We start from the raw sequence: 25,273 nt of genomic DNA, 5'->3' as shown, positions 1-25,273 counted from the left end.
GGTCTGCCCTCGTTTCTTCCCTGTTTGTCTTCTTTACTACTCAACTAAAACACTTCACTTCTTGTCACTAGTTGTGCAGAGGCTTCTCCCTACACCAAGCAATTCTTTGTAATACCAACAGGGTGTCCTACAATTTAACTCAGCTCTGACACTAGCTACCCAGAGAGGGTCAGATCTCACAGGTTAAGGGCTCAGTTCCACAAGAATGCCCCCCGCCCCCAATACACACTTCAGATTGCCAGTTACAAGCTAAGGTTGTCACCTCTGCTGCTCACCAAATGGCTATAGATTAGAGGTTCCAGGGACCCCCCCTCCTTCAGTTCAATTTCCTAGACATCTCACAGAATTGAGGGACACACCTTGGTTCACCAGTTTATTAAATGATATGGTAAAAGATCCAGATGGAAGAGGTGAGTAGGGCAACGTGTGTGGGGTCACAGAGCTTCTACACCCTCTCCAGGTGTGCCACTCTCCCAGCACCTCCAGTGTGCACCAACCCAGAAACTCTCCCAATCTCCTATTTTTGGGATTTTATGGGGGCTTCATTATTTAGGCATGATCCATCATTAACTCCATTTTTAGCCCTTCCTCCCCTCTCAAGAGATAGGGGTCAGGACTAAAAGTTCTAAACTTCTCACCATGACTTGGTCTTTTTAGTGACCAGCCTCCACCCAGGAGCAATCCAGGAAGCCACCCAGAGTCACTTCATTTGAACAAGACAGTCATCACCCAGTAGATTACAAGGGTTTCAGGAGCTCTGTGTGAGCAACCGGAATCAATGACCAATATTAGAACAAGAGATGCACCTAGTGCTCTTATCACTTAGGAAATGACAACAGTTTAGGAACTACATGCCAGGAATCGGGGGCAGAGACCAATATGTATTTTCTCTTATCTCACAGCTCCCATCTGCTATAGATTAAATGCACTGATCCTACCTAGTTCCAGTCGATCAGGTCACATATGACAAACCTAATTAGTTCCCTTTCTGAGTCTTTAACATCTAAGATCTGTCATACCACTAGAGACCTTCTATAGCCACTCCTCCTCCCACATTCTCCCACCCCAACACACACTTTTTCTACAAACAACATCCCACCCCGGAGATCTTCCATTTATCCCTCATGAACACGGTTCCAAGTCTCTAACTTTCAGAGTAGATTCAGATGTAAACAACTTTCCATAAGTCTGGTGCCCAGATGGAAAGACACCAGGAATGAATACACTAGAGGACTTTCATTCACCATCTCTTCCATTCTGTATTCTGTCTACCACTTGCAAGACTGAAGGTTGCACAGATGGGCTTCAAAGCCATAGGACCTGAGTTTTAAGCGTGGTCTTTCAGCTGAAATGTTAAGCAAGCTACTAAACATCTCTGTGCCTATATCTGTCATCTATAAAGAATGTTTTCTCGGTGTGCCTGGGTAGCTCAGTTGGTTAAGCATCTGACTTTGGCTCAGATCATGATCTCACGGTTTGTGGGTGTGAGCCCCATATTGGGCTCTGTGGTGACAGCTCAGAGCCTGGGGCCTGCTTTGGATTCTGTATCTGCCTCTCTCTCTGCCCCTCCTGCTCACAAACACACTCTCTCTCAAAAATAAGTAAACTTTAAAAAACATTTTTTTAAGTGTTTTATCTACTCTCCCACAGGTATGCCATGAGGAAAAAAAAAAAAAACAAAAAAACAAGCAGTTTCTAAAAGTGCTTAATACACTGAATTTTCAGTAAGTGGGAACTAACATTAACAGTGTAACTAAGACCGAATCTCTTGGCAGTCACATCATACCATTTGTTCTTACTCAACTGTTACTACGTATTGGTCAGTGTTCAGAGGACAGAATCCACTAGTTTAGCAGAATGGGATTTATTTAAATTTTATTGACTGCAGAAATAATTTATATCATGATCCAGTATACACATGAACATATGAATATGTAATTCAAACAATGTTCACAATATTTACCCAGTTGACATGTGTTGTCCTCTGCTGTTTCTCTATTTAATTTTTAAAAATGCATTAGAGGAGTTGATTTCATGACTCACTAGTGAATTGTGACCCATAGATGGAAAATACTACATTACAGATTACGAAATGGTCTAAAGAATCACTGGAAGGACGGAAGACACACACTCCAGCCTGTGCTTCCAAGAACGGGTCGCGGAGAAGCTGCCAGCTCCAGAAGCACTCCATCTACATGACCCACACTCACAAAATGACGTCTCACGAGCTTCCCACTAGTGCATCTGACCAGCAAAGCTGAAGTGACCCCGACAGCCCTTGTGCAAAGAAGCCTGGGCAATACAGTGCAGGCAATACAGTGCACGCCTTCAAGGTTGCAAATGATGTTAAATCAAGCAAATCCACAGAATCAGCCCCCTACCTGTGATGAAATACTGCTTACTCGTATTAACTCAAAAGTACTTGGGATGGGCAAACCCAATGGCCTAAACACACACCATTACTCTACTTTTTCCCTATTAAATTGCCTATTTTCTTGGCTATACCCTATCACAGTGAGAGAAGAGTACACAACTTGTACAATTTATTTGATGGAATGAAATCAGGAAGATGAACCAACTGGAAATCCCCAGGTTGCATCTCCTTTCACAAACATAGTTCTATCCAGCCAACCGGGGCCTACCAAAAGGATGATAGGATGATTAAAAATAAAACTAAAAAATAACCTGAGGATTCTCTTCTTCCCAATGTCACAAAGAATCTTAAGATCAAAATCACTTTTGAGAGCAATGGAGAGAAGGGATGGACAAGGAGTAACTTCAACTTCTTATTATCTTTTTAGTTCACTTTGTGCGATAATTTGTATCTGTGAAAGAAGTCAAATTTATGGAATGAAAGGTATTACTTATGATTTACAAAGCAATTTAATAAGCTGAGAAGCAGCATTTAGTGAATTAAATAATACAGGGAGTGTTGGATCTGTAATTGATATACATTCCATTAAAAAAAAGAAACACTTTGTATTAGGTCACCACACAGATTTATACAACATTCAAATGTATAAAAACACAAGCAAGTGAGTTCCTTTGTGACCCCAACTGAGGTATCTTTTCCTTAATTAATCCTAAGACAACCAGTTTTAGTAGGTAACACTAATAAGTTTACAAAAGTATAAAACACCAAAACACCTTAAGCAAAGACTCTTTATTTTTAAGAAAAGTATGTTTTCTCATTTTCTATTCTTGGCATAAGTTTTAATTCTTCCCAGTAGAACCAAAACCTCCTGAACCCCTTTCAGTGTCATCCAAAACCTGAAAAGACATAAAGGTGGTGTTCAGGTGGTTAATTTCAGACCCTCTTTCGGTTCTCTCTAGCTCCTAATCTGTAAAAATTTTTTATTCCAGCTGTATCATCCTTTCAAAAAGGAGATTACAGAAAGAAAATTAAATTTTAAAAAAGCTCCATAAATAAAATATTGGGAAATTTTCAAAATAGCTAGAGAAATAGAATTTTAGAGTATATTTAAATGATGTATTATCCAAAGTAATGCTACAGAACAGCCACGAAAAGCATTTCAAGAAATTCTACGATTTTAATTTTGCTTAAAATAGGACTACTGTATGTGCTATTATTTAGTTTCAAATAGCATATGAAATGCTTGAAATTGTAGTTTTCCCTTCACTGAAGACGGTACATCAGTTATTCCCAACTCGGCTTTTATGACACTTACCTGAACTTCTTCTATTTCTGGATAAAAAATCCGTTCACAAATGAGCTGTGCAATTCGATCACCCTTTTTGACTTCAAAAGAAGAAAGAGTTTATTACTGATATTTTATTGACACATTCTATCTTGCCTTAGAGGAGTAAGCATGTGTTATTTAGACACTCCTAACTCTGAAAACTCACATTCATGTGATTGTATGTAGTTAACGTACCTTCAAACTTTTCTTTGCCAAAATTAAATAGTACAACACCCACATTTCCTCTATAATCTTCATCTATGACGCCAGCTAAGGAAAAGAAAAACAGCATTAGCATGGTTTTTATGCTACCAAAACACTGAGGGCGTACGATGACCTCAAAATCACTTTTCTGCAGCTGTGAGGTCTTTAGCCTTGCAAATGGGTAAGTGACTCTTGCTCTGGAACTATGTAAAGTCTCAAAACTAAAAAATGATATTACTAAAATGCAAATACATAGAATTCATAAAACAGCCCTGATTTTCCAACCTGTCACCCTTACAAGTGGTGACCGTTTCCTATTCTAAACTGGGAATAGGGACTTAGCATCTCAGATAGGTCATCCTAAATTGCTCACTCCAAAAACACTGTTCTTCTGCTGCACGCCTGCTAAAAAGACTAGGAGAAAATAATGATTGGGTTGCAAAGGCTTCTCCTGGTAGCAGCTTCCCACTAATATCCAGATTGAAATGTGATTGAGTCATAAATAAAAAATGTCAAGAAGCCGGAAGATCTGCTGTGGAAGAAGTCAAGGCTGACACACTGTTAAGTGGCAGTCTAGCAAATATCAGAACAGTCATTTTTGCAATAAAAATGGAGCTGAACCTTTCAGTTCATATTCTTCCTTTCCTTTTAATGTGAGCTACCATCCTTTCTTAGTGCATGATCTCTCAGAAGACATTAGCACATAAGCTTAATAACAAGTACACTTTTATGTGAAACCATGTGTCATCAGTATCTGTTTGAGATTATAAACACGAGGACAGCAAATCTTTGCAGGAGAGAAACTTGCATCAGGGCCCTGCCTTGGCCCAGAGAGGTACATTTCTCAAGCTTGTTAGCATTTCAGTTTGGGTCAAGAATTTAAAACATTTCCATAAACACAAGCACAGATAATACAGGTGCACCAGGACTTCCCATTTCCTCTTTTAATATTAAGACAGAATTCACAACTCAACGGTTTTCAGTGTATTCAGAATTGTGCAACCATCACCACAATCAATTTTGGGGACTGTTTTCTTTACCCCAAAATAAAATCCCCTACCTTTTAGAAGTCACTTCTCTTCCTCTTACCTCTACCCACCCTCCCACCCCACCCCCCGCCAATTTCCTTTTATATATGTTCATTCTTTCCCCTCTGTTTGGAAAATGATAGGATTCATGTGATCCTAATTAAATCCTAACTACTAGTAACACCCTCCTCCTAAATAAACAAACAAACAAAATCCTCAAAGGAAAAAAAACCAGGAATGTACCTCAATGGGTATTAATACTGGTTGGCCAGACTCATAATTATTTGAAAGTAAACTGAAAAAAAAAATTTTTTTAAGAACAAGGTTAAGCATTCCCTTTCAATTTTCTCAAAGGGGGGGGGGGGGGTGGGAAGAAAATTTTTAAAAAAGTTCCAGAACGGGGAAAACTACTCAGATTTTTCCAGTGGATTACCGTTGAAGTTTAAATGAATCCCTGTGTTTTATGAATGAAAGTGAATTTAAGCATTCTTAAAAGTTCCTGACACAACACTTTTAAGAGTTTGAATTAAAGTAAATTTTTAACAGTGGGAAGAGTGAGTATGAAAGTAGCAGAAAGGCAGCAGAAGTGGTTCATATCATGTCTAGACTGAAGAAACAGTCTATTCTTTTCTAGTTGTACAGAAACAAATTCAAAGACCAATTCAAAGAATACTGAAGCCTGTCTTCTTTCCCCACTGCCACCTGACCATTAAATTAGTCCTTAATATGTACTGAAAGAATTGACAGAAAGATGGGACCAGCTGTTTTCTATATTATTAATATGCGGAAAGTTCTGGCTGTAGAGAACAACGTGGATCAGATTCAGTGTAGAAACCCCTGCAGAGACCATGCTGTTCCATGCTGGAACAGATGACTCCAGAAGGCCATGTAATCTCCAAGTTGGAGATCTGAAGTGCAGTCTAGTGCTCACTTATCTAGAAAGGGTTCAAGGAAGACAATGTGGACCAATTTCTGAACTCTTGGTTTCTACTTTATAAGAAAAATTTTACATTACCCAAATAGTACACGTACATAGAAAGTAAAAGCTAATAATGTTCCTCTACCCTCCTTCAGGGAGCCAATGTTACAGTAAGAGATTCTACGTATTACTTTCTTTTTTCCACTTAAAATATCAGACATCCTTTGCAATTAATATATAAATAGGAATCTTAGTTGTTCTTGAAAAAAATTTTTTAATCTTTATTTATTTTTGAGAGAGAGAGACAGATTGTGAGCAGGGGAGGAGCAGAGAGAGAGGGAGACACAGAATCCGAAGCAGGTTCCAGACTCTGAGCTGTCAGCATAGAGCCCGACGTGGGGCCCGAACCCACGAACCATAAGATCATGACCTGAGCCGAAATCAGACGTTCAACAGACTCAGCCACCCAGCTGAGCCACCCAGACTGAGCACCCCTTAGTCATTCTTTTTAAATCCGAGATATGGAAATACAGTACCATTATCCCTGTGTAACTATTCTCTTACATGCTATCACTCAGGTTGCCTTTGCATTTTTGCTATAATATACAAAGCAGTCCTTTACAGATGTCCTTGTGTATTCGTGATTTTCAATCTCATCAAAAAGTTTCCAAAAAGCACTTTCCTGATCAAAGGGTGTGTACACTTTAAATTTTAGTGGATATTTCTGGATAACTTTGTGAAAAAGGTGTAGCAATTCAAACTTCTATCAGCAATATTTAAGAATGCCCATTTCCAAAGTCCTTGGTAGTACCAGATGGCAACAATCTTAAAAAAAAAAAAAAAATTCTGGCCAATGTGATGAGTGAAAAACAGTATCTCCTGGCTTTACTGTGCATTTTCCTGATGACTAGTGAGGCTAGAATTTTTTTCTCTGCATATTTGTTGCACATATGTATGTCCTCTTCTATATTTTGTTTACGATTTTTTTCCTTATTTGTTTGGGCATTTAAATTCTTTTTCCTGTGTCCTGCAAGCATTTGTTTTTACTTTCTGGTATCTTCTACCATACAAAAACACTCCCTTTTTGTAAAGGCCTTTGCCATATATCTATAAAGTAGTCCAAATCAGACTCATATGGTTGAATGTCTTGAATTCTGCAAAGCCAGATATCTACCAAGGTTTTATGCTTGGCACACAAAAATGTGAAAAGCCCTTTAACTCACTAAAAGAAATGAAGTCGTTTGAAGTCAATTAAAATGTATGGCAGGAAAAAAAAGTGCCCTCAATTAATACTTTTTTGTTTTTTAGCATGAATGCTAATAGTACGAAAAATCCAATAGTTCCAAGTTTAGGTATTACTCAAAGACAATTTGACCTTCAAGAAAAACCCAAGACATTCTTTTTCTACATAAGGAACATAAGCATCAGGGATATTTCTCTTCATGAGAAAGCAAAAAGTATTTTGAAGTTATCACTGGAAAAATCATACATTGGAACTGGCAGGGTAATTAACTGACTTCAGGCAAAAGTTTTACTGTGTCAAGACTTTGGCATGTCATTTGTTGGAAACCTTTAGTGAAAACTACCCACACCTACCAGATGTGGATTCTGAACAGAATCCTGCATACTCAACTTTTCCCTTTGACCCTTATTTACAGCCTGGGATTTCTAACAACATCTCTCTTTTGAAACAAAAGTGGTGGCCAACGATGATAAACCTGTGCCTAAGAGACATTTTTAAGACACTCTGCATCCAAGAACACACCACAATGTGATTTTAGGAATAATACCACACCAACCACCAGGCAAACTAACTTTCCGTTTCTTTTACATGAATTTTTTTTCAGGAGGTTGTTTTAAACAGCAAAAATGAGTAACAAAGTCAGAAAGAAAAAAAATAGCTGCCCCATTTAAAAAAAGAAATCCGTGAATTCTCTAAGGGACAAGAAATATAGCTTCTGGGATCTAATACGTGCCAAGCAGTGTTAGATGCTTTACATGTATTCTCCTTTAATCCTCCCATCCTTCTGAGGCAGGCACACTAATTTTCATTTTATGGAAGAGGAAACTGAGGCTCAGAAAAGTAATAACTAGCCAGTTAATGACAAAGCTGGGACCCAAATCAAGTTGTTACTCCAAAGCCCATGTTCCTTTCACAACCCTTTGAAATTTCTTTAAAAATATATCCAATCTTTTACATCCTAAAGTTATAGTCCTCAATTACCATACTTGATGTTATAAAAGTATTTTTGGAAAGCAAGCATAACTGAGTCCAGGCAATTCTCAACCCGAGTGGGCTGTCCATTCTTGCTGTCTGTGCCAAACTTGGCTCCTTTTCAGTCGCTAAGAAAGGACTACTTTGAGGATTCTGTCTTGCCTCACAGCACCACCTAGTGACACCAAGGGCAGAAAGAGAGACGGCCCAGGGACAGTACTCATTCCCTACTTAAGGCCTGCAGTGCAGGTAACAGTGACTTTATTTAGCATAGTGCTTGGTTGGTGCAGGGATGGGGTGAGGTGAAACCCAGCATTGAATTGCAGTGTAAAGAACAGAGGGACTGTAGGGGCGCCTGGGTGGTTCAGTCACCCAGTGGAGTGTCCACCCAGTGGAGTGTCCCACTCCTGATTTTGGCTCAAGTCTCAGGTAGTGACCTCAGGGCCATGGAGGTGGAGGGTGGCATGGAGCCTGCTTAAGATTCTTTTTCTGCTTCTCCCTTGCCCCAGCTCCCCATGTACTTTCTCCCTCTCTCAAATTGCTTAGAGGCGCAAAAAAAAAAAAGAAAAGAACAGACGGATTAAAGGATTAGAACCATGGATGAAGATTCCAGTGTTCAACATGTCAACTTGGACTCATCTCTGAGACAGTTCTTCATCTGTTAAAAAGTAGCTTTGTAAAAATGGAGGTGTTTAGAGAATGAGGCATATCCACTTCTTGGAGGGAGAAGACGTCTAGTTAGGTGAAGCACTCGGCTCATAATGATGGGAATTAAAGTCAGAACAAAGGTCAGAATTTCCCTACAGTGAGGGGTGGTTAGGGAACCTACAGCAAGAGGACAGCACAGACTGGGGGCTCTTCATGAAAGGGGCTCCATGATGAAGTTGTTGGCTTTGGGAGACCTGAGTAAGGCTTGATTGTAAGGGAAATCAGAGCCACTGAGGACTTGTTTGACAAGAAACATAGAAAGGGAAGCATAGTGAGAAGTTTTCTCTTCTCACTCAGGGAAAGATTTTCTTTTTATATTTTGCCAAACAGGGATGGTTCTCTCATGCAGGTTAAAAAATTTCTTACAAGATTGACCTGCATTTTCTATAACTTTGGCTTAAAGAATTTCCTTCTTTTTTTAAATTTTTTTAAGTATTTATTTATTTTTGAGAGACAGAGAGAGAGTATGTGTGTACAAGCAGAGAAGGGGCAGAGAGGGAAAGACAGAGAATCCAAAGTGGGCTCTGTGCTGACAGCAGAGAGCCCTATGTGGGGCTGGAACTCTTGAACTGCAAGGTCATGTCCCAAGTCAGATGCTTAACCAACTGAGCCACCCAGGCGCCCCTTGCTTAAAGAATTTAGTAATTACTGCTTAAGTAATTTTTTAATTATTTAAGCAAAACATAATTGCTTTAAAATGACATAAAAGCTTTTCCTACCTTTCTAAAACTAACTTTCTTCTAAGAATGGAGTCATTTTTGGACTAAATGCAGATTATCACTAAGCCAAGGCAAAAATCCTATCCATCAGATAATGTCTAGTTAGCCTATTAGTAAAATAACATGTATTTCACATACTGATCATTTAAAATTAGATATAATCAAATAATACTTGAAACTACCTCATAATATGAGAGACGGAAATTTCTAAAAAGGCAAAACACAACAAAAATCATTTCCTATTGTTGAAGATAAAAATAAGACCTGTCTTTTGATTACTACCTCTTAAGCAAAGGCAAAGTGAATACATACACATATTTACAGAAGGAAAACGTAAACACATTACCTCCTACATCTATGAAGTGTTTCGCAGCCAAGCCAGAACGGGGAGCTAAAAAAGAAAAAGAAAAACAAAGAAAAGGAGAAGTTGGCTACTTTAAGGCATGTCACTCTCCTCCCCTAGAACATCTACATCTTAACTTTAGCAGGTGGTCCTGGATTAAAGAATATATTTATTATACTGTGTTAAAGGAGGAAAGAGTGTAGAGAAACCTGACACAGTTTAATTCAAAAGCTGCTTAAACCACTCCCACAGGACTTGGGGCCATGGAGGATGTGGAGAAGGTGTGGCAGTGAAGCCTTGGGCTGCTGGGGTAGACTGAGAGGTGAGCAAGCCAAGGCGACTCTTTTAAGAAGTCTGGCCACAAAGGGAGGACTGTGGCTGGCAGGGACACAGGACTGAGGAAGGAGACTTGTTTTCAGATGGGAGGTCTGGGCATATAGCAGTAGAGATGGGAAGAGGGCAAAGGAGGGGGCGGGGTGAAATAGGCATCAACTTAACCAACCAGTGGCAAAGCCTAGCCTAGAACTTGGGAATCCCACTCATGATGCAAATGCCAAACGACCCATCTGTATAAACAAATGAACCAGAGGAAGAGAAAAGGCCTGGTATCAGTCAAGCAAACTGTCAAAAAAACAAACCTTAAAAACTCATTCCCACTATGCTTTTTATTCTTAAAATGAAAACATGAAAAGCTAACATTATACCTTATACTTGCTGACTTGAGCAACAGGCCTATCGTTAATTATTCTAGCTTCTAGTTTTCTGTTCCAGAATACTTCAATCAGGCACTTTGTCAATAAATGCTGCCTCTTCCTGCTTTTCCTTTTATTTCATTCCATCTCCCTGATCTCCCCTCTCCCCACCACAAATATTCTCAAAATGCAGTCAAATACTTCCAAAAGGAGATGAAAAAAGAACCCATCTCGTGATTCTTTTAAAGGCGGAAGTATTAGCAGTTCTCACACTCATGGCTAACAAGATGGTGGTAGTCCAGCCCCTTCCCCACCACAGTTCCATTTGTGCCTTTAGGTTTACTCTGAAGTTAAGTTACTCTTGAAGAAAGTTTTGAACTCTCCAGTGACGGGTGATTTGCTTTCCATTTTGTCATAGCTCCTCCTGCTATAAGGCATACCCTCTAGTGCCTTGAAGGGTATCTCTTGACAGTAAGACACCCCATGGGAGGACACCCAAAGGGGGAAAAGGCTAAATAAATGGTCTGACAGACTCTGGAGTGAGGAGAAGCCAGAAGTTTTACTTAGCCTTATAATGCCATGTGCCATTAACCCCAGCCTGCCTCTTTCCTTACGTAACAAATATTAGCCATTCTCATTACCGTCTTCACATGTGACCTCATATACAATCTGATCCTTGGTGGGGGAGCTCCAGTTAAAAATCACCTGTATTTTCAGTTTCTCATTGAGGAGCTGAGAGAACACACTCCTGGACCAATGTGTGGGCCACTCCTGGGCCAATTCCTAAAAGCTCAAGGAATCAGAAAAAGAGGGAGGCAAAAAGCAGATAATTACATGAAATCTAAAGTTTCCAAACGGCTGCACTTGCCATCATAGTTGGCACTTCTATTTTAGGACACATGCCAAACAGTATCCATTCCCTCACTTATACCCTAAATGGAACTAAGATAAAGGAACGGATCATAAAGGAAGAGCTTGACAAATAGTTACCCATGTCTTAAATCACTTACCTACTCTTCCATAGCACCCAGAAGGAAGAGCTATCTGAATGTCCGTTTTCACAAGGACTTTTTCCATAGGTGGTACTGTATAATCATAGGCACTAGGAAAATAATGAAAGAAAGTAACCAGTATTTATTCATAAAAGTGTTTCTATACGCTCTTCCTTGTGACTAAGTATACAGAATTGCTTTAAATATATTTCATAAAATAATCACAAAATTCATGCAATCTTACATTTCAGTAACCAGTCTAAGAGTTCAGTACTCGAAGTTTCCAGTTCATATAAAAAAAAGCTTATGAAGAAGATAGTGGTAGATATTCTCTTTTAGTCCATCATGAAAATTGTGCTACCTTTAGATATAGTCATTCTGGCAAATATTTTGGTTTAAGAGGTATCAACATGTAATTTTGTTCTCCCCTGAACAAAATTTTGCTGGGAAACTGAAATACGTATTAGCAGGAGGGGGTGGAAAGGCACACTTTTAAAAGTTGTATGCTTCACTAATGCGATATAAAAAGAGGAAGATAGGGGTGTTCACGTGGCTCAGTCAGTTAAGCATTGAACTCTTGATTTCAGCTTGGGTCATGATCTCACAGTTCCTGAGTTCGAGCTCCACATCAGGCTCTGAGCTGACAGCTTAGGGCCTGCTTGGGGTTCTCTCTCTCCCTCTCTCTCTCTCTGCACCTTCCTGCCCCCCCCCCCCCAATCATGCTTGAGCACTCGCGCTCTCTCTCTCTCTCAAAACTAAATAAACAGGGACGCCTGGGTGGCTCAGTCGGTTAAGCATCCGACTTCGGCTCAGGTCACTATCTCATGGTCCGTGAGTTCGAGCCCCACGTCGGGCTCTGTGCTGACAGATCAGAGCCTGGAGCCTGCTTCAGATTCTGTGTCTCCCTCTCTCTCTCTGCTCCTCCCCCGTTCATGCTCTGTCTCTCTCTGTCTCAAAAATAAAAAAAAACATTTAAAAATAAATAAATAAACAAACTTAAAAAAAAAAGCTGTGTTGCATCTGTATTGCTAGCCTTGGTAGTTAACCAAGCTTACCAAGCTGAAGCCTTGAACCTCACAGGTGGGGACAGAGCTGATCACTGTCAATAGGCCCTGGAGAAGGACACTGCTGAGAACCCAATATTCTAAGATCCACCCATCAAATGCTGCTACTATTGCTCTTACTGTAGCCCCCTTCTTGATAGAAATTTAAGAGATTTTACAATGAGCAGAACTGTTAAGTTACTTTGGAGACCTTAGTGAAAACTAGTAAAGCAGTATTAACATTTTCACTTCTTTCATTGGAATTTCCTCTTTCCATAGTTAAGCCCTAATTTATTAAAGAGGGAAGTTATTTCCATGTCTATCTCAGTATACAGTCATCTCTATTCATTAGGAGGATGTTAAAGTATCTTAAATCAACATCTCTCATTTGACTCACAACAGTGCCCAGACATGATGCAAACTACATCAGTCCACGTTTAGCCACGAAAACTAAGGGACTGACCACATCCCTTTCAGCTCTAACAGTCTATACCTCACTTTCCTTTTTCTTTCGTCACACACTCCTTTCTCCCCTCCTCCTGTGCTTATGACTGAGACCAGTAGTTCTCACATTAGAATTACCCGGCATGCTTTAAAGTAAATCCCAAGGATTTAGTCCTGTATTAAACACCCATAACCCCCATAACCCCCAGTATCACTTTTCACCTACCTTAATGGTCCTAAGAACTGGGCACAGTAGTCAAGGGAAAAAAGCACTGAATTAAGGGTCAAAAATTTTATTACATTCAAGCCCTTGAGCAATCAGTTCAGCTCTTCACAAACTCCCTCATCTGTAAAAAAGTAACACTTATCTACTTCAGTAGTGCCCGGAGGATTCAATGAAAGTGCCCACATGTAAAGGCTTTAGTAGAGGGAAAAGGTGCTGAACAAAGCAAAGGGTGGTAGGTAGTATTACTGACATTCCCACTGCTTTTCTGATTTGTACCCTTTTGACATTCCCAGTCCTTGGGCAGAACTTAAATATGGACATACAGAAAAATTTTACAAATCCTTTAAGGCAGAAGCATCGTTCAAGAATCCTCCTCATGTATTTTCATACTCAGCACCTATACTTCCACCTTAGCTTCCCTCTTCCTGTTGCCCACTGCATCACCCTCAGGCCACTCCTTAAAGGCCAAGGTGGGCCTTATTCATTTCTACCTTCCACCTGGAAAGGGTAAAATAAATGTTGCAAAACAAATAATGCCTTGGTGGACATTTACATGTAGTTACCATTCTGCATGCTTATCCCAAATCCTTATTGAATTTATGCTAAAGAAGAAAACTAACATTTTCAACAGTAAAAAAAAAAAAAAAAAAAAAAAAAGACTGAAATCCTACATAAATGCAAAAGGAGTTTGTTTTTGTAATCTGTTAAGTGAAAGTTTCAAGCTGTAGCAGCAGATGGCAAGAATATAAGCTAACCTGAGAACTCTGCAACTCCAGGCCTGCACCTTCTCTGCGTGGGGTAGGGATGCCACGAGCAGAAGGCGGCGGGAAATCCCCACTCACCTGTACAGGTCGTAGCCCGCGGCCCGCGCGGACCCCTTGCTCGGGGCGGTGGCGTGCTCCGAGAGCCGGACAAAGCGGAGCCGCATGGCGTCCTCCGCAGGCCGAGCCCGCTTGCTGGGGGAGATGGTGGGTGTCGCTTCAGAGCAAGGCATGGCAGAGCAGAACGAGAGAAAAGAGGGAACGAGTGGACTCAGAATGAGTCCAGCCGCCAAAAATTTAAATCTCCCGCCAACAACTCCTCGCCCCGCCCACCGACCCCCGGACGAGCCCACAGTTCTGGCTGAGAGGGGAGGCGAGATTTAAACCCTTCTTGGAAAGAGGATTTGGGAAACTACTGCGCCTTTTCAAGCTTTTCCAACTCAGCGCACGGGTCCAACCTGCGCGGGGACGGCCTCGGTGGCTTCCCGCACACACAACAGGAAGGAAGCATTTCCCTAGGGGCTGCTCAGGCTCCCACACCGCTCAGACCACCGCGGCTTGCTCGGGGCCCGCCCGCTGGTCTCCTCATCTCCCTCCTCCTCCTGCTCCTCCTCCTCCTCCTCCCCCAACCTGGGCGGCCCTGGGGAGGGGCGGCCGGGCTCCCAGCCTCCCCACTCCCTGCAAGGGGTGTCCTGTCAGTCTGGGCCCCGACATTACTGGCGCCGCGGCAGCCCCGACTCAGGCTGCGAGTGCTGGACAGCGGCCGGGGCGGCCCCGCGGCCTCTGCTCTCGGCGCTGCGCTGCGCGCGTCTTTAAACACTGAGCGGAGCAAACACGGAAAGAAATGGTAGCCGAGAGCCGGGCGAGGGCAGACGGGAGTCATTTGCCCCGAAGTTTGGGCGCTGGTTGGCTGGCCCGCTCCCGCAGGCGCTCTCCGGGTCTGCACCCTAAAGATACGTCCGGGTAAAATGACCTCGGAAGCAGTAACCGCCGCCGCCGTCTGACGAAGAGCGCAAGGAGGCGGCGCATGGACCGCCCTTGGGCTGGCGCAGGCTCTGGGCCCCCGGGAACGAGGTCTCCGCCTGCCTCCTTGGACCCTCATCTTTTTTGTGGTGTCTGTTTTCCAAGGCTATCCGCGAGGCTCGGGGCCTGGGCCCTGCGCGCAGTTGAGTTACCTGGGGCGGCGCCCCCCGCGGCCATGGCACCACAGGTTCTAATCTCAGGGGTCCCCAAAGTAACGGAACCGCACCACCATGCGGATGACGGTCGCTGAGCTCAGTGCTACGTCCCAGGCCGTAGGCCAGGCAGCGTGTTCCATTCCTTACAGTACCCACAGTGCATGGCGTGTTGTTTACCCTTCAAGGGGGCGGGGGCAAGCATCTCAGGATGATCCCAAGGATAACTCAGTTGAAATCCTAGCACTGTTTCATATGACCCCACAGAAACACAGAGGGGGGACCCCAGTGCCTGGGATTCGAACGAAGATCCTGGGCTACCCTGGAATAATTTACAATGGGGATGAGGAAATAACTTTCTAGATAATTGTAAATTGACTTTTCTAGGATATAAATATCTCTAGTTATTTCCAGAACTGATGCAAAAATCTGAAAACTAAAATGAAATGCACCTTGTCAAGATAAACGCAAACAATAGGTCAGTTTTAGAAAAATGACAGAAACGTTAGGGTATTGTTGAGGAAGTTTCCAGACTTACCTGCTGTGCCTTTCCTTATTGGCCCCACCTCTGCAGTCTCTTACTGGTTCCATTTAAATGTTGGAATTCCTCCAGATGACGTTATGGATTATACTCTACACTCTCTTCTCTTGCCTTTAAACATCTACCACTTAAAGACTCCCCAAACTGATATCTATAGCAACATGATATGGGTCCTGCTACTTCTCTAACCTCATCTAGAGCCATCATCCTGCTCACCTCTGGTGCTTCTGGCCACAGTGGCTTTCTAACCGTTTCTAGACCCATCAGACTTACTGCCTGGGAGTCTAGACACACCCGTCCTTAGTTAATGTTTCATGTGTTTCCAGTCTCAGCTCATCTCAGAAGGGCTATTTCTGTTAAGGGAAGTCCCTCACCACCATTTTCTATCACAATAATTTTTTCTAGTCACATCACTTATTACTACAATCTGTATTTCATTCATGTCTTATGTATGTATGTATGTATGTATGTATTTTTGCTTGTTGTCTATATGTTCTAGTAGACATAAGCTCCAGAGGACAGGGACCACATATGTTTTCATCCACTAATGTATTCCTGGGGCCTAGCTTAGTTCTTGGATCAGAACAGTGCTTGATAAATATTTGTTGTATGAATGAAAGAGATCTTCTTGCTTGTTCAGGCCCCTGTATATCTTATACAGGCCCCTGTATAGGATCACTTCTCAAAATCTTTTGATTTTCCTGTCTACCCCTTTAATTTTTAATCAATGTGTTTTGTTTTGTTTTTCCATGTAATGTTTTTTCAAGGCCCGCAATGAAAAACTGGCCTACCCCTCCACCAAAACACTCCCCCAAAGTTCACTCCTCAGGGGCAATGCTTCCAACTTTTTTGGCTCTTTCTTCTGGAATGTAACCCCCTGTTTCTAAATCGCATGTTGCTATTTTTTTTTAGTGGCATAGAAATTATCTTTAAAATTAGGGTAGTTGAGGATTAAGTCTTTTACTCCTCTTTCCACCCCATTCTGCAAATAGTTCTGTAGCAATATTTGGATAAGTCAGTAGTATTTATCATGACTGTGTAAATATCATTCACTGTTGAGATGAGTAATGTGATATTTTTTTTTTTTTTTACACCTGTCCCCCTCAAGTTAATAAATATGTTGTTCTTCCATTTGTCTTTGGTGGTGGTGTTTTTGATTCACCTATTGCTTTTTTCCAAATGCTCCAGGGGATCTAGTACCTTACATCTATCATATCAAATGAAACACTGAAACACATCAAATCACCTATCCGTTTCAATTTCCCCCTCCCTCACCTCTCCATTCTCTTGCTCCAAAATGTGCATGTGACTCTCTAGTCCTGCTGAATAGCTGTCATCCTGACACTTCCCTTTGCCCTTTTCTTATATTGGAGACTTGGTTTTAGGAATCTAGTATCTTCCTTTTAGTTTACTCCTTTATTTTGCTGAAGCCCTTTCTCTAGTAATTTCCTAAGGAAGTTCACATTAGAGATTCAGTCCTTGCATATCCTAAAATGTAATAACTGTAATGACTCCCTTTACCCAGACTCAAATAAAAGTCTCACTTCACTTATGAAACTTACAACCAGCAGTGAGCTCTGCCTTGTCTTATCTCTTACAATATTACCTTATCATTGATTAGCCATATACAGCCATTGTGTAATTGCCTTGTGATATGCATTTTATCTTTCACTTTAATAAGAGTTATTAATTTGTATGAAACCTTCAAAGCATCTACTTCAGCGTTTTATACAGAAGTGACTTGTTTGGCTCTTTGTAATCCCTAGTCCCAGGAAAGGATTCTATTTCTTCTGTTAATGTGGATAAAATGTTTATTATTTTCACTTTGCATCTGAGGACATTTTAGATTAGAAAGAGAAAGGAGTATAATCCAACTGCAAAAGGTTAGGGCTCCGAACCAATAAGCATATCATAGGACATTCCTTAGGACAATTGAAATAGAACTTGATATGAAAATACATCTTTAATTCCATACACTACAGCAAAGAACTAGACATGTTCCAACCATAGTGTATTCCCTGCTGTTTTTTTAATCACAATATAATTATCCTATCAGTCATGCTGATTAATTCAATTACATACGTCCAGTGCCAACTTGAACCTGTTGAGAATGTAAGTCGGTACTTTATAAGCCATGTTGTCCTTCCTATCTTGACCATTAAGATTTTTCTATTTTTAACAAGGACTTAATGTGATGGTTACTTTATGCCAAGTATATTTTAAGTGTTTTATGAATACTAACTCATTTAATCAGGACAACCAGAGGAAACAAGTGTTATTATACCCATATTACAGGTGAGGAAACCAAATCACAAAGGATTTGCCTATGATCACACAGCTCACAAGTAGAAAGAGATGGAACCAAGATTCAACTCGAGGTCATCTGACTTTAGAGTCCCTGCACTTAGCCACCGTGCTCTGTAGGTTTACATGTGCCTACTGGGACTGTGGTGAACTCTTCTTGATGCTAAGCCTGCTACTGACTATGTTCCCCAGGTCTGGGAAAGATGTGTGTAGTAAATTAACCAGGCATTCTTAGCTTCACAGTTGTTCACGCCCTTCTGGTTGAGACACCAGGTCATACTCTGGGTTTTTCTAACATCACTGGCTGCCTCTTCTCAACCTCTCTTCCTGTTCAAGATAAAAAGCCTTGGAGTCCTGCTTCCTTTTTCTCTGTCAGATCTTCCCTTATCTAAAAATAGTTTCCTCCTAGGGTAACATGTAGTGCTTTACCCTATTTGGTTTTTCTTCACAGCATGTACTACTATGTGATATAACATATTTATTCATTTCACCTGTATGTTGTATGTTTTCTCCTCTAACATATAAGCTCCATGATGGACTTGAATCTATCTTAATTTGGGTTCTTTTCAGATGTTCTGTTTCTTTTTCAAATTGTATTATTACTAATTTTATTTTAATTAATTTAATTATGTTACTATTTCACATTTCCCTTTAGTTATTTAGAGATTTCGCTCTCTGATTTATAATTTTAGATAAAACATGCATGCTTAATTCATCGGTGTCTAAAATCTGAAACAAAGTTATTGTCTTTCTTCTGGATAACACAAGGATCTTCGAATGCTTTAATTTCATCACTCATTCTTTCAACATATATAAAATTATTATCTAGTATTTTAGGTGTATCTTTTCTTTGAATCTCAATAAACATTATTAGTATCACTACTTTTTAGAATTATTTTTAAAAATGTTTACCCAGACTTTTATCACTTTCTTTGCTTTTCCTTCTGCATCTCTGATCTCCATCTGGGATCACTGTCCTTTTGCCCAAACTTTCGGTGGACTTTTTCAGTTTTTGTCAGTTTGAACTGACAAAACTCTTGAACACTTCCTTAGGGTTCTATGACAATCATTCAGGAATGGAAGATGTGGGAATATTAAAAGAAAATTATCATAATTCCCCATAACCGCATAGCTCTGCTTATCTGAATTCAGAACATTCCACCGTGGGCAAAAATACTTCATTTACCATGCCACGGTTCACCTTTACCAGAAATATGTGTAAGCCAAGAAAAGGCAGAAGCCACACTTTGGGTTCTGGTACCAAAAGATAGAAGTTCTTTGTTTCAAGCCCAGAGTTTTTTACACCATGGGCAAAACACCAGAGTAATGCTGAAGATAGGTGTGATGTATACCTATCCTTTGGGGAAGGGCAATTGAAATAAGGGAGATAGGAAAGAAGAACTCGTATACAGGTAAATAAATTTCAGTAAAAAGTACATATGTTTGTTGACTATCTGAAAGTTTGTCCTTTGGTCCAGAATACCATCAGCCTCCAGAATAGCACAATACCTCCTAGAATACCTTGTGTTTCCTTAGGAGTATCTATAGCCCAATTTGAAAACACTAGACTAGCATATAACTTGCGAATTCACAAGAATGTTTCTGCCAGGCTCTTAAGAAGAACACAAAAATCAAATATATGTAGGCTTTCAATTTCATAAGAGCAGCACATGGATCGTAAGAATAGAAGTAGCTCAGGAGCTCGACATTATGTTGAGTGGCAGTTAAATAAAGCAGGTAAGGAGGAAGCAAATCGTTAACAAGATAAGCATTTATTACTAGAAACTACTTTGGACTAATTCACAAATGACTGCCACATGGTACTACAAAATTCAAGGGGATCGGAATAGTTAACATACAAACTCAGAACTGCAGTTTTCATGAATACACTGAATACCCAATCTGTTAACATGATCACCATGAAAAGCTGACTCTGAATTATGCCAGTGTGTAGGAGTACCAGGAGGTGAAATTTCTGTATTTACAGCCCATAGAAGGACATTTTATTTCCTTTTAAAAGCATCACTGAGTTTTTAGGAAGTAAAGAAAATAAAAACAGGTAGCTTGAGAGCCAGGATACACATGAAAATCACCTAGAAAGCTCGGTCAAATGCCCATGTCCAAACCCTACTGCAAACTGACTACTCAGAATCTCCAGGGTGATTCTTATTGGCCACCTCTGGTTAAGGACCATTGCTTTAGGGAATTTATTTCTAGAGAATCTGCTGGGGTCGATGCAGAGGGAGAGAGAGAATCTTAAGCAGGCTCCACAAGTAGGGCTTGATCCCACTACCCTGGAATCATGACCTAAACCAAAATCAAGAGTCAGACTCTCAACCAATGGAGCCACCCAGGTGCCCCAATTTTACACCTTTTTAACCATTCTAAGACATGTGAAGGTCTGTCTGCCTGCTGCCTTTAACAGCACAAACTGGTAGTCACAAAAGCATGCGTCTCTTGGGGAAGCTTCTAGATCTGGGATCAATAAGACCCACAAAAGCAGGCCAGGTCTGTTCCTAAGTGTTCCCAGGGATGGGCTTATCTTCTCACCTTCCCTGAGAGCACAGGTGCCTTTCCTCTTGGCTCCATCTGTTGGGGACCATCTACTTCCTTCTGCTCCTCTTCCCCAACATGGGCCCCATCTCGGTCAGGTCCGTTTCCTGGATGAAACAAATGGGTCCAGGGAGCAGGTATGGAGAATGAATGTGGAAAAAGAAGATGATGTTAGGGCCACACTGGACAGTTTCAGTGTGAGTGGAAACCCACTGGTTGGTTGGTTTGGGGCAAGTGAATATATGACAATCATTCCGAGCAGAACATGAGCATGAGAGTTTATTATATCATCGAGGGTAGCTCCAGGGGAAAGGATGCCTAGTTAAAACACTACCTCAGACAGTTTTGATCTCTCTATTTCTCAGGTCTCGTTGGTTGCACCTGATTTCCTCCACGACATTAAACAACCGTTGTATGATTTTTCTGTTGGTAGCACACAGTTTTTCCAAATTAAAAAAAAAAGACAGGAACAAAAAAGGTTATGCTTTTCATCTATGTCTGTGTAAACAAACCCAGTAATTACCATAACTCAAATTGCTGCTGAAATTCTCCATATTTTAATGTGCACACTGTCGCTCTTGCTACTAAATCTCCGCATATATCCTGGGAAGTTAATCCTGAATTAGGAAACAGAAAAACTGATTAAAATAAAATTGGGCCAAGTCCATGATTTTTATATTCATAAGATTCAAAATTTCTGTGAGGAAATGTGCAATGCAAATTGAATTATCTTCCAGAATAATAACAAAAAAAGAGAAACAATGGTAAAATATGGGTATCCATGCAGAGAGATGTATGAATTAGGCTTGCTAAGGTTTCAGTTGATTGTGATTCAATATTCTGCTGCTCTGAAACAACCTTTACTTACTAGGCTGCACAAACTCAATTCTCTTCAGTCGGTAGTGGATATTATCCAGTTTTCATGTAGCAACATTTCATCAAATTTTACACCTGTATCAAGAGAGGTTTGTTGCTGAACTTTGAAGAAAGCATTATCAGTCCTTATAAGCGTTTTAATCACTGTCATTCCTGATTGCCTTTAGGACAAAAGTGCAGTTGTAAATGTTCAAAGAAAAGTCAGGAAGGTATAAGAGCATTCTTTGGGCATCTATTGGCCTGGGCTAAGTGAAACAGACTATTAAGGAAATAATGCAGAAAATTCGAGTCTCCACATTTTCTTTTAATAAATTGGAACTAATCTGAATGTTTTCACTACATATCTTCCTTATATTCCCCCAACCCCCAGACCCCCTTTCCATCCCTCTCTGCTCTCTGTCCCAGGAGGCTGACCTGTTTGGACCTCACCAATGAGCTCTCTTGTCCTCTGGCTTGCCTTGGGGTTTGACAATACAGAGCTCCAGCAGGAGGTCAGTGGGGTAGGGGAGGGTAAGTTCTGGGTCCTCTCTTGATGGCTGTGTCCCTCCACTGAAGACCCCTGCTCTTGCCAAGGTTGCCCTTTCTTCTAGGCTCTAGAAGCTACATGCTCCCCTTTCCCTTCACGCCTTCTACTTCAGGGCACTACTTTCTCCTCTGTGGTTTTGATTTCCCACATCTTGGCCCTCACCTTTATAAATAGCACCTTTAGTAAACTCTCCTTAAATTATCCTGATTTGAATGCTCTGTTTCCCGTTACAACTCTTACAGAGACAGACTCTGTTTTATCCAGTCCTATATCTAAATTCTCTTCACATTCTGGGGCCACCAATATCTCTTACCAGGACTACCGAGAGATGTCTCCACTTCCACCTCTTATGCCTCAAAATCTTCTGAAGTTTTCCCATCACAAATATAAAATCCAAATTCCTTCCCATGGCGCAAGGCCAGTTATACTCATCTCCTTGGTTCTAGAGCATACTGATTTCTCTTTTGCCTGAGGACCTTTGTCCCTATTATTCACTCTGCCTAGATTGTTCTGTTCCCTGCTTTTCAGGTAGTTCACACAATCCAAGACAAAAATTGAGTAAGGAGATGGATTTTATTCAGTCTATTGCAATAGGAAACACCACAGATCTAAAGATTAGAGTGCATATTAGTTTCTTATGGTTGCTGTAACAAATTACCACAAAATTAGTGGCTTAAAATGATAGAAAGTTATTACTCTTATAGTTTTGGAGGTCAGAAGTCCAAAATGAGTCTTATTGGCTAAAAAGGGCTGTACTCTGGAGAGTCTAGGGGAGAATCTGTTTCCTTGCTTTTTCCCACATCTAGGGCTGAATTCCTTGGCTCATGGTCCCTTCTTCTGTCTTCACAACCAGCGGTGTAGCATCTTCTCTCTGACTCTGCTCCTCTCTGCTTCCATCACACGGCCACCTTTTGTCTATGGTCACGTCTCCCGTTTCCATCTTACAGGAATATTTGTGATTATATACAGGGTTGACCCAGATAATCTGGGATAATTGTCCCATCTCAGGCTCCTTAATCACATCTGCAAACACCCCTTTTTCATAAAAGGTAACTTTTATAGATTTTAGCAATTAAGACCTACATCTCTTTTATGGGGCATCATTAGCCTACTACACTATATCCTGGAACAGTAGTTTTGCCTTAGATCTTTATAGGGAGTAGAAATAGTGGAAGAGGAAATATTTATTCCTGTGTCTAGCTAGTTTTAGAGGGACAAACAATTCTAACATCAGCTAATTATTCATGAGACAAGGAACAGAGTCTATGGCTGACTTTGTCAGCTGATGTAGGGAAAAGGGGAACGGTTTAGGTTTGCTCTTGTCACAGGTAAATACAGCAGTCACATCCATAAGTCTTGAGAGAATTATGAGAAAGAGTGGACAGCAAGTCTTATCTAAACCTGTGGGGAATGGTGGTTCATTGCAGTTTGCCATTTTCTAGAACACAAAAGGGTGGGCGATTTGAGGGAGAGGGATGTTTGGGGATATTTCTTAACCATCATTGTTTTCCAGGAGCATAGAGTTCAGGTAACATTAAACATTGTCAGCAACTTCTCTTCCTTAAATAATTTTTCGTAGATCCCCTCACTGACCACTCTAAGTACACCCTAAGTTTCCATTATTCTCTGTTACAGTTTCCTCTTTATTTCTTCATGGTATTTTTCATAATCCATAATTATTTTGTGTATTTGTTTGTCTATCAAAACCATAAACTTCTTGAGCACGGGGAACACGGCTGTCTTATATTTGAAGAGCTTAGGACAATGTGTCTTCATATCTTCAGGACATTTTTGTTGAATTGACAAAAGAAGAAATACCAGATGGCCAATAGACTCAGGAGAAACTGTCTAGTAATGACCTCATTGGTAGTAAAAGAAATAAGAATGAGAATAACAGTGGGATAAACAAAAAAAAGTCAGAAATCCCAGGCAGGAGGACCCACGTGTTCAGAGACACAGACGTGTGTGCTAAATGTGAGTCACAGCTGGTGTGGGATGGAGTCTGAGCTGGTGGGGTGAGGCTCCACAGTTAGTCAGAAACCAGACCCCAAAGGAACTTGGGATTTATACTTCCTATTCCCCTCAGTGCCCTGCATTCATTCATCCTTTCAACAAATATTTGTTGAATATATTTCGTGTGCCAGGCACTGGTCTAGACGTTGGGGACATATCAGGAAACAGAACAGACAAAAATAAGTTCGAATAAATAGAAGTGATTGAAATAAACAGTTCTGAGTGTTAAGGAGAAGAGCAAAGCAGGAGGGTGAGATGTGGAATGTAGGTTTGTGATTTATAGAGAGTGGCCAGGAAAGGCCCCCACGAGAATATACTATCTGCCAGGTGTGGAGTTGAGGGGCAGGGGGCCTTTAACCAAACTTAAAGGAAGTGACATCCTAGAGAAGGGCATTCTAGGCAGAGGGCACAGCAAACACTCAGATCCTAAGGTGTAAACTCACCTGTCAGATGGCTGGTGTGCTGGGGTGCCTGGGTGGCTCAGTCAGTTAAGTGTCCAACTCTTGATTTGGGCTCAGGCCGTGATCTCATGCTTCATGCGTCATTGGGCTCTACACTGACAGCATGGAGCTTGCTTGTGATTCTCTCTTCTCTATATGCCCCTCCCTTGCTTCTGCTTTCTCTCTCTCTCAGAATAAATAAATAAACATTAAAAAAAAAAAAAGATGGCCATTGTGGTCTGAACAGAGTAACTCGGGTCTTACAGTTGTCGGAGATGAGATCACAGAAGCGGGGGAGGGGTGCAGTTGCAGGGCCTTGTAAGCTTCTGTAAGGATGGTGGCTTTTCCACTAAGTGAAATGGGAAGCTATTGGAAGATTTTGATAAGGGGAGTAACATACTGTATTTCATTTAATAGGATCACTTGGGCTGCTATGCTGAATGAGACAAAAAGGATCGAGGCCTGATGCGGGAAGACCCTTCAGGAGGCTACTCAGTGATCAGGGGAGAAATGATGATGGTCGCACAGATCAGGGAGGTTGCAGCCGAGATGGTGAGAAGTGGCTAGATTCTGGATATATTCTGAAACTGGGTCAGATGTGAGGTGAGAGAGAGAAGTCAAAGATGACCCCAAGATTCATGGCAAGGATGGGGTTGCCATTTACTGAGATCTGGAAGAATGCTAAATGAGCAGCTTTGGGAAGGGAGGCCAAGAGCTCAGTTTTGGACACATTAAGTCCAAAGTTCACAAGTAATACTTTTTCAAAAGCGAATTCGTTTTGTGAATGTACCTGCGAGCATTAGGAAATCATAGAACTGGTGTTCATACCTCTCCAATGTGCTGATTGCAT

General features: G+C 41.1%; 2 protein-coding genes across 3 annotated transcripts in view; one reads left to right on the top strand and one right to left on the bottom strand.

Annotated features, from left to right (window-relative positions):
• The window catches only part of FBN1 (fibrillin 1), a 711,751-nt gene that overhangs the window by 305,989 nt on the left and 380,489 nt on the right, over positions 1–25,273 (top strand). The window lies entirely within an intron of this gene.
• Positions 3,149–15,273, bottom strand: DUT (deoxyuridine triphosphatase). Of its 2 annotated transcripts, none has more exons than XM_049613588.1 (7): positions 15,171–15,273; positions 14,077–14,212; positions 11,540–11,631; positions 9,841–9,885; positions 3,897–3,971; positions 3,690–3,760; positions 3,149–3,270 (listed from the first exon to the last, which is right to left on the bottom strand). In XM_049613588.1, exons 1-7 carry the CDS (start codon positions 15,193–15,195, stop codon positions 3,214–3,216), a joined length of 501 nt encoding a protein of 166 aa, XP_049469545.1. In that variant the 5' UTR covers positions 15,196–15,273; the 3' UTR covers positions 3,149–3,213. The 2 variants fall into 2 exon arrangements, with proteins under 2 accessions (XP_049469545.1, XP_049469544.1); XM_049613587.1 differs by lacking the exon at positions 15,171–15,273 and adding an exon at positions 14,713–15,112.

The sequence above is a fragment of the Panthera uncia genome (genome assembly GCF_023721935.1).
Source record: "Panthera uncia isolate 11264 chromosome B3 unlocalized genomic scaffold, Puncia_PCG_1.0 HiC_scaffold_1, whole genome shotgun sequence".
NCBI classification, from domain to species: domain Eukaryota; kingdom Metazoa; phylum Chordata; class Mammalia; order Carnivora; family Felidae; genus Panthera; species Panthera uncia.
The sequence above is the reverse complement of the archived record's forward strand: the minus strand, read 5'-3'. Positions and strand labels throughout refer to the sequence as shown.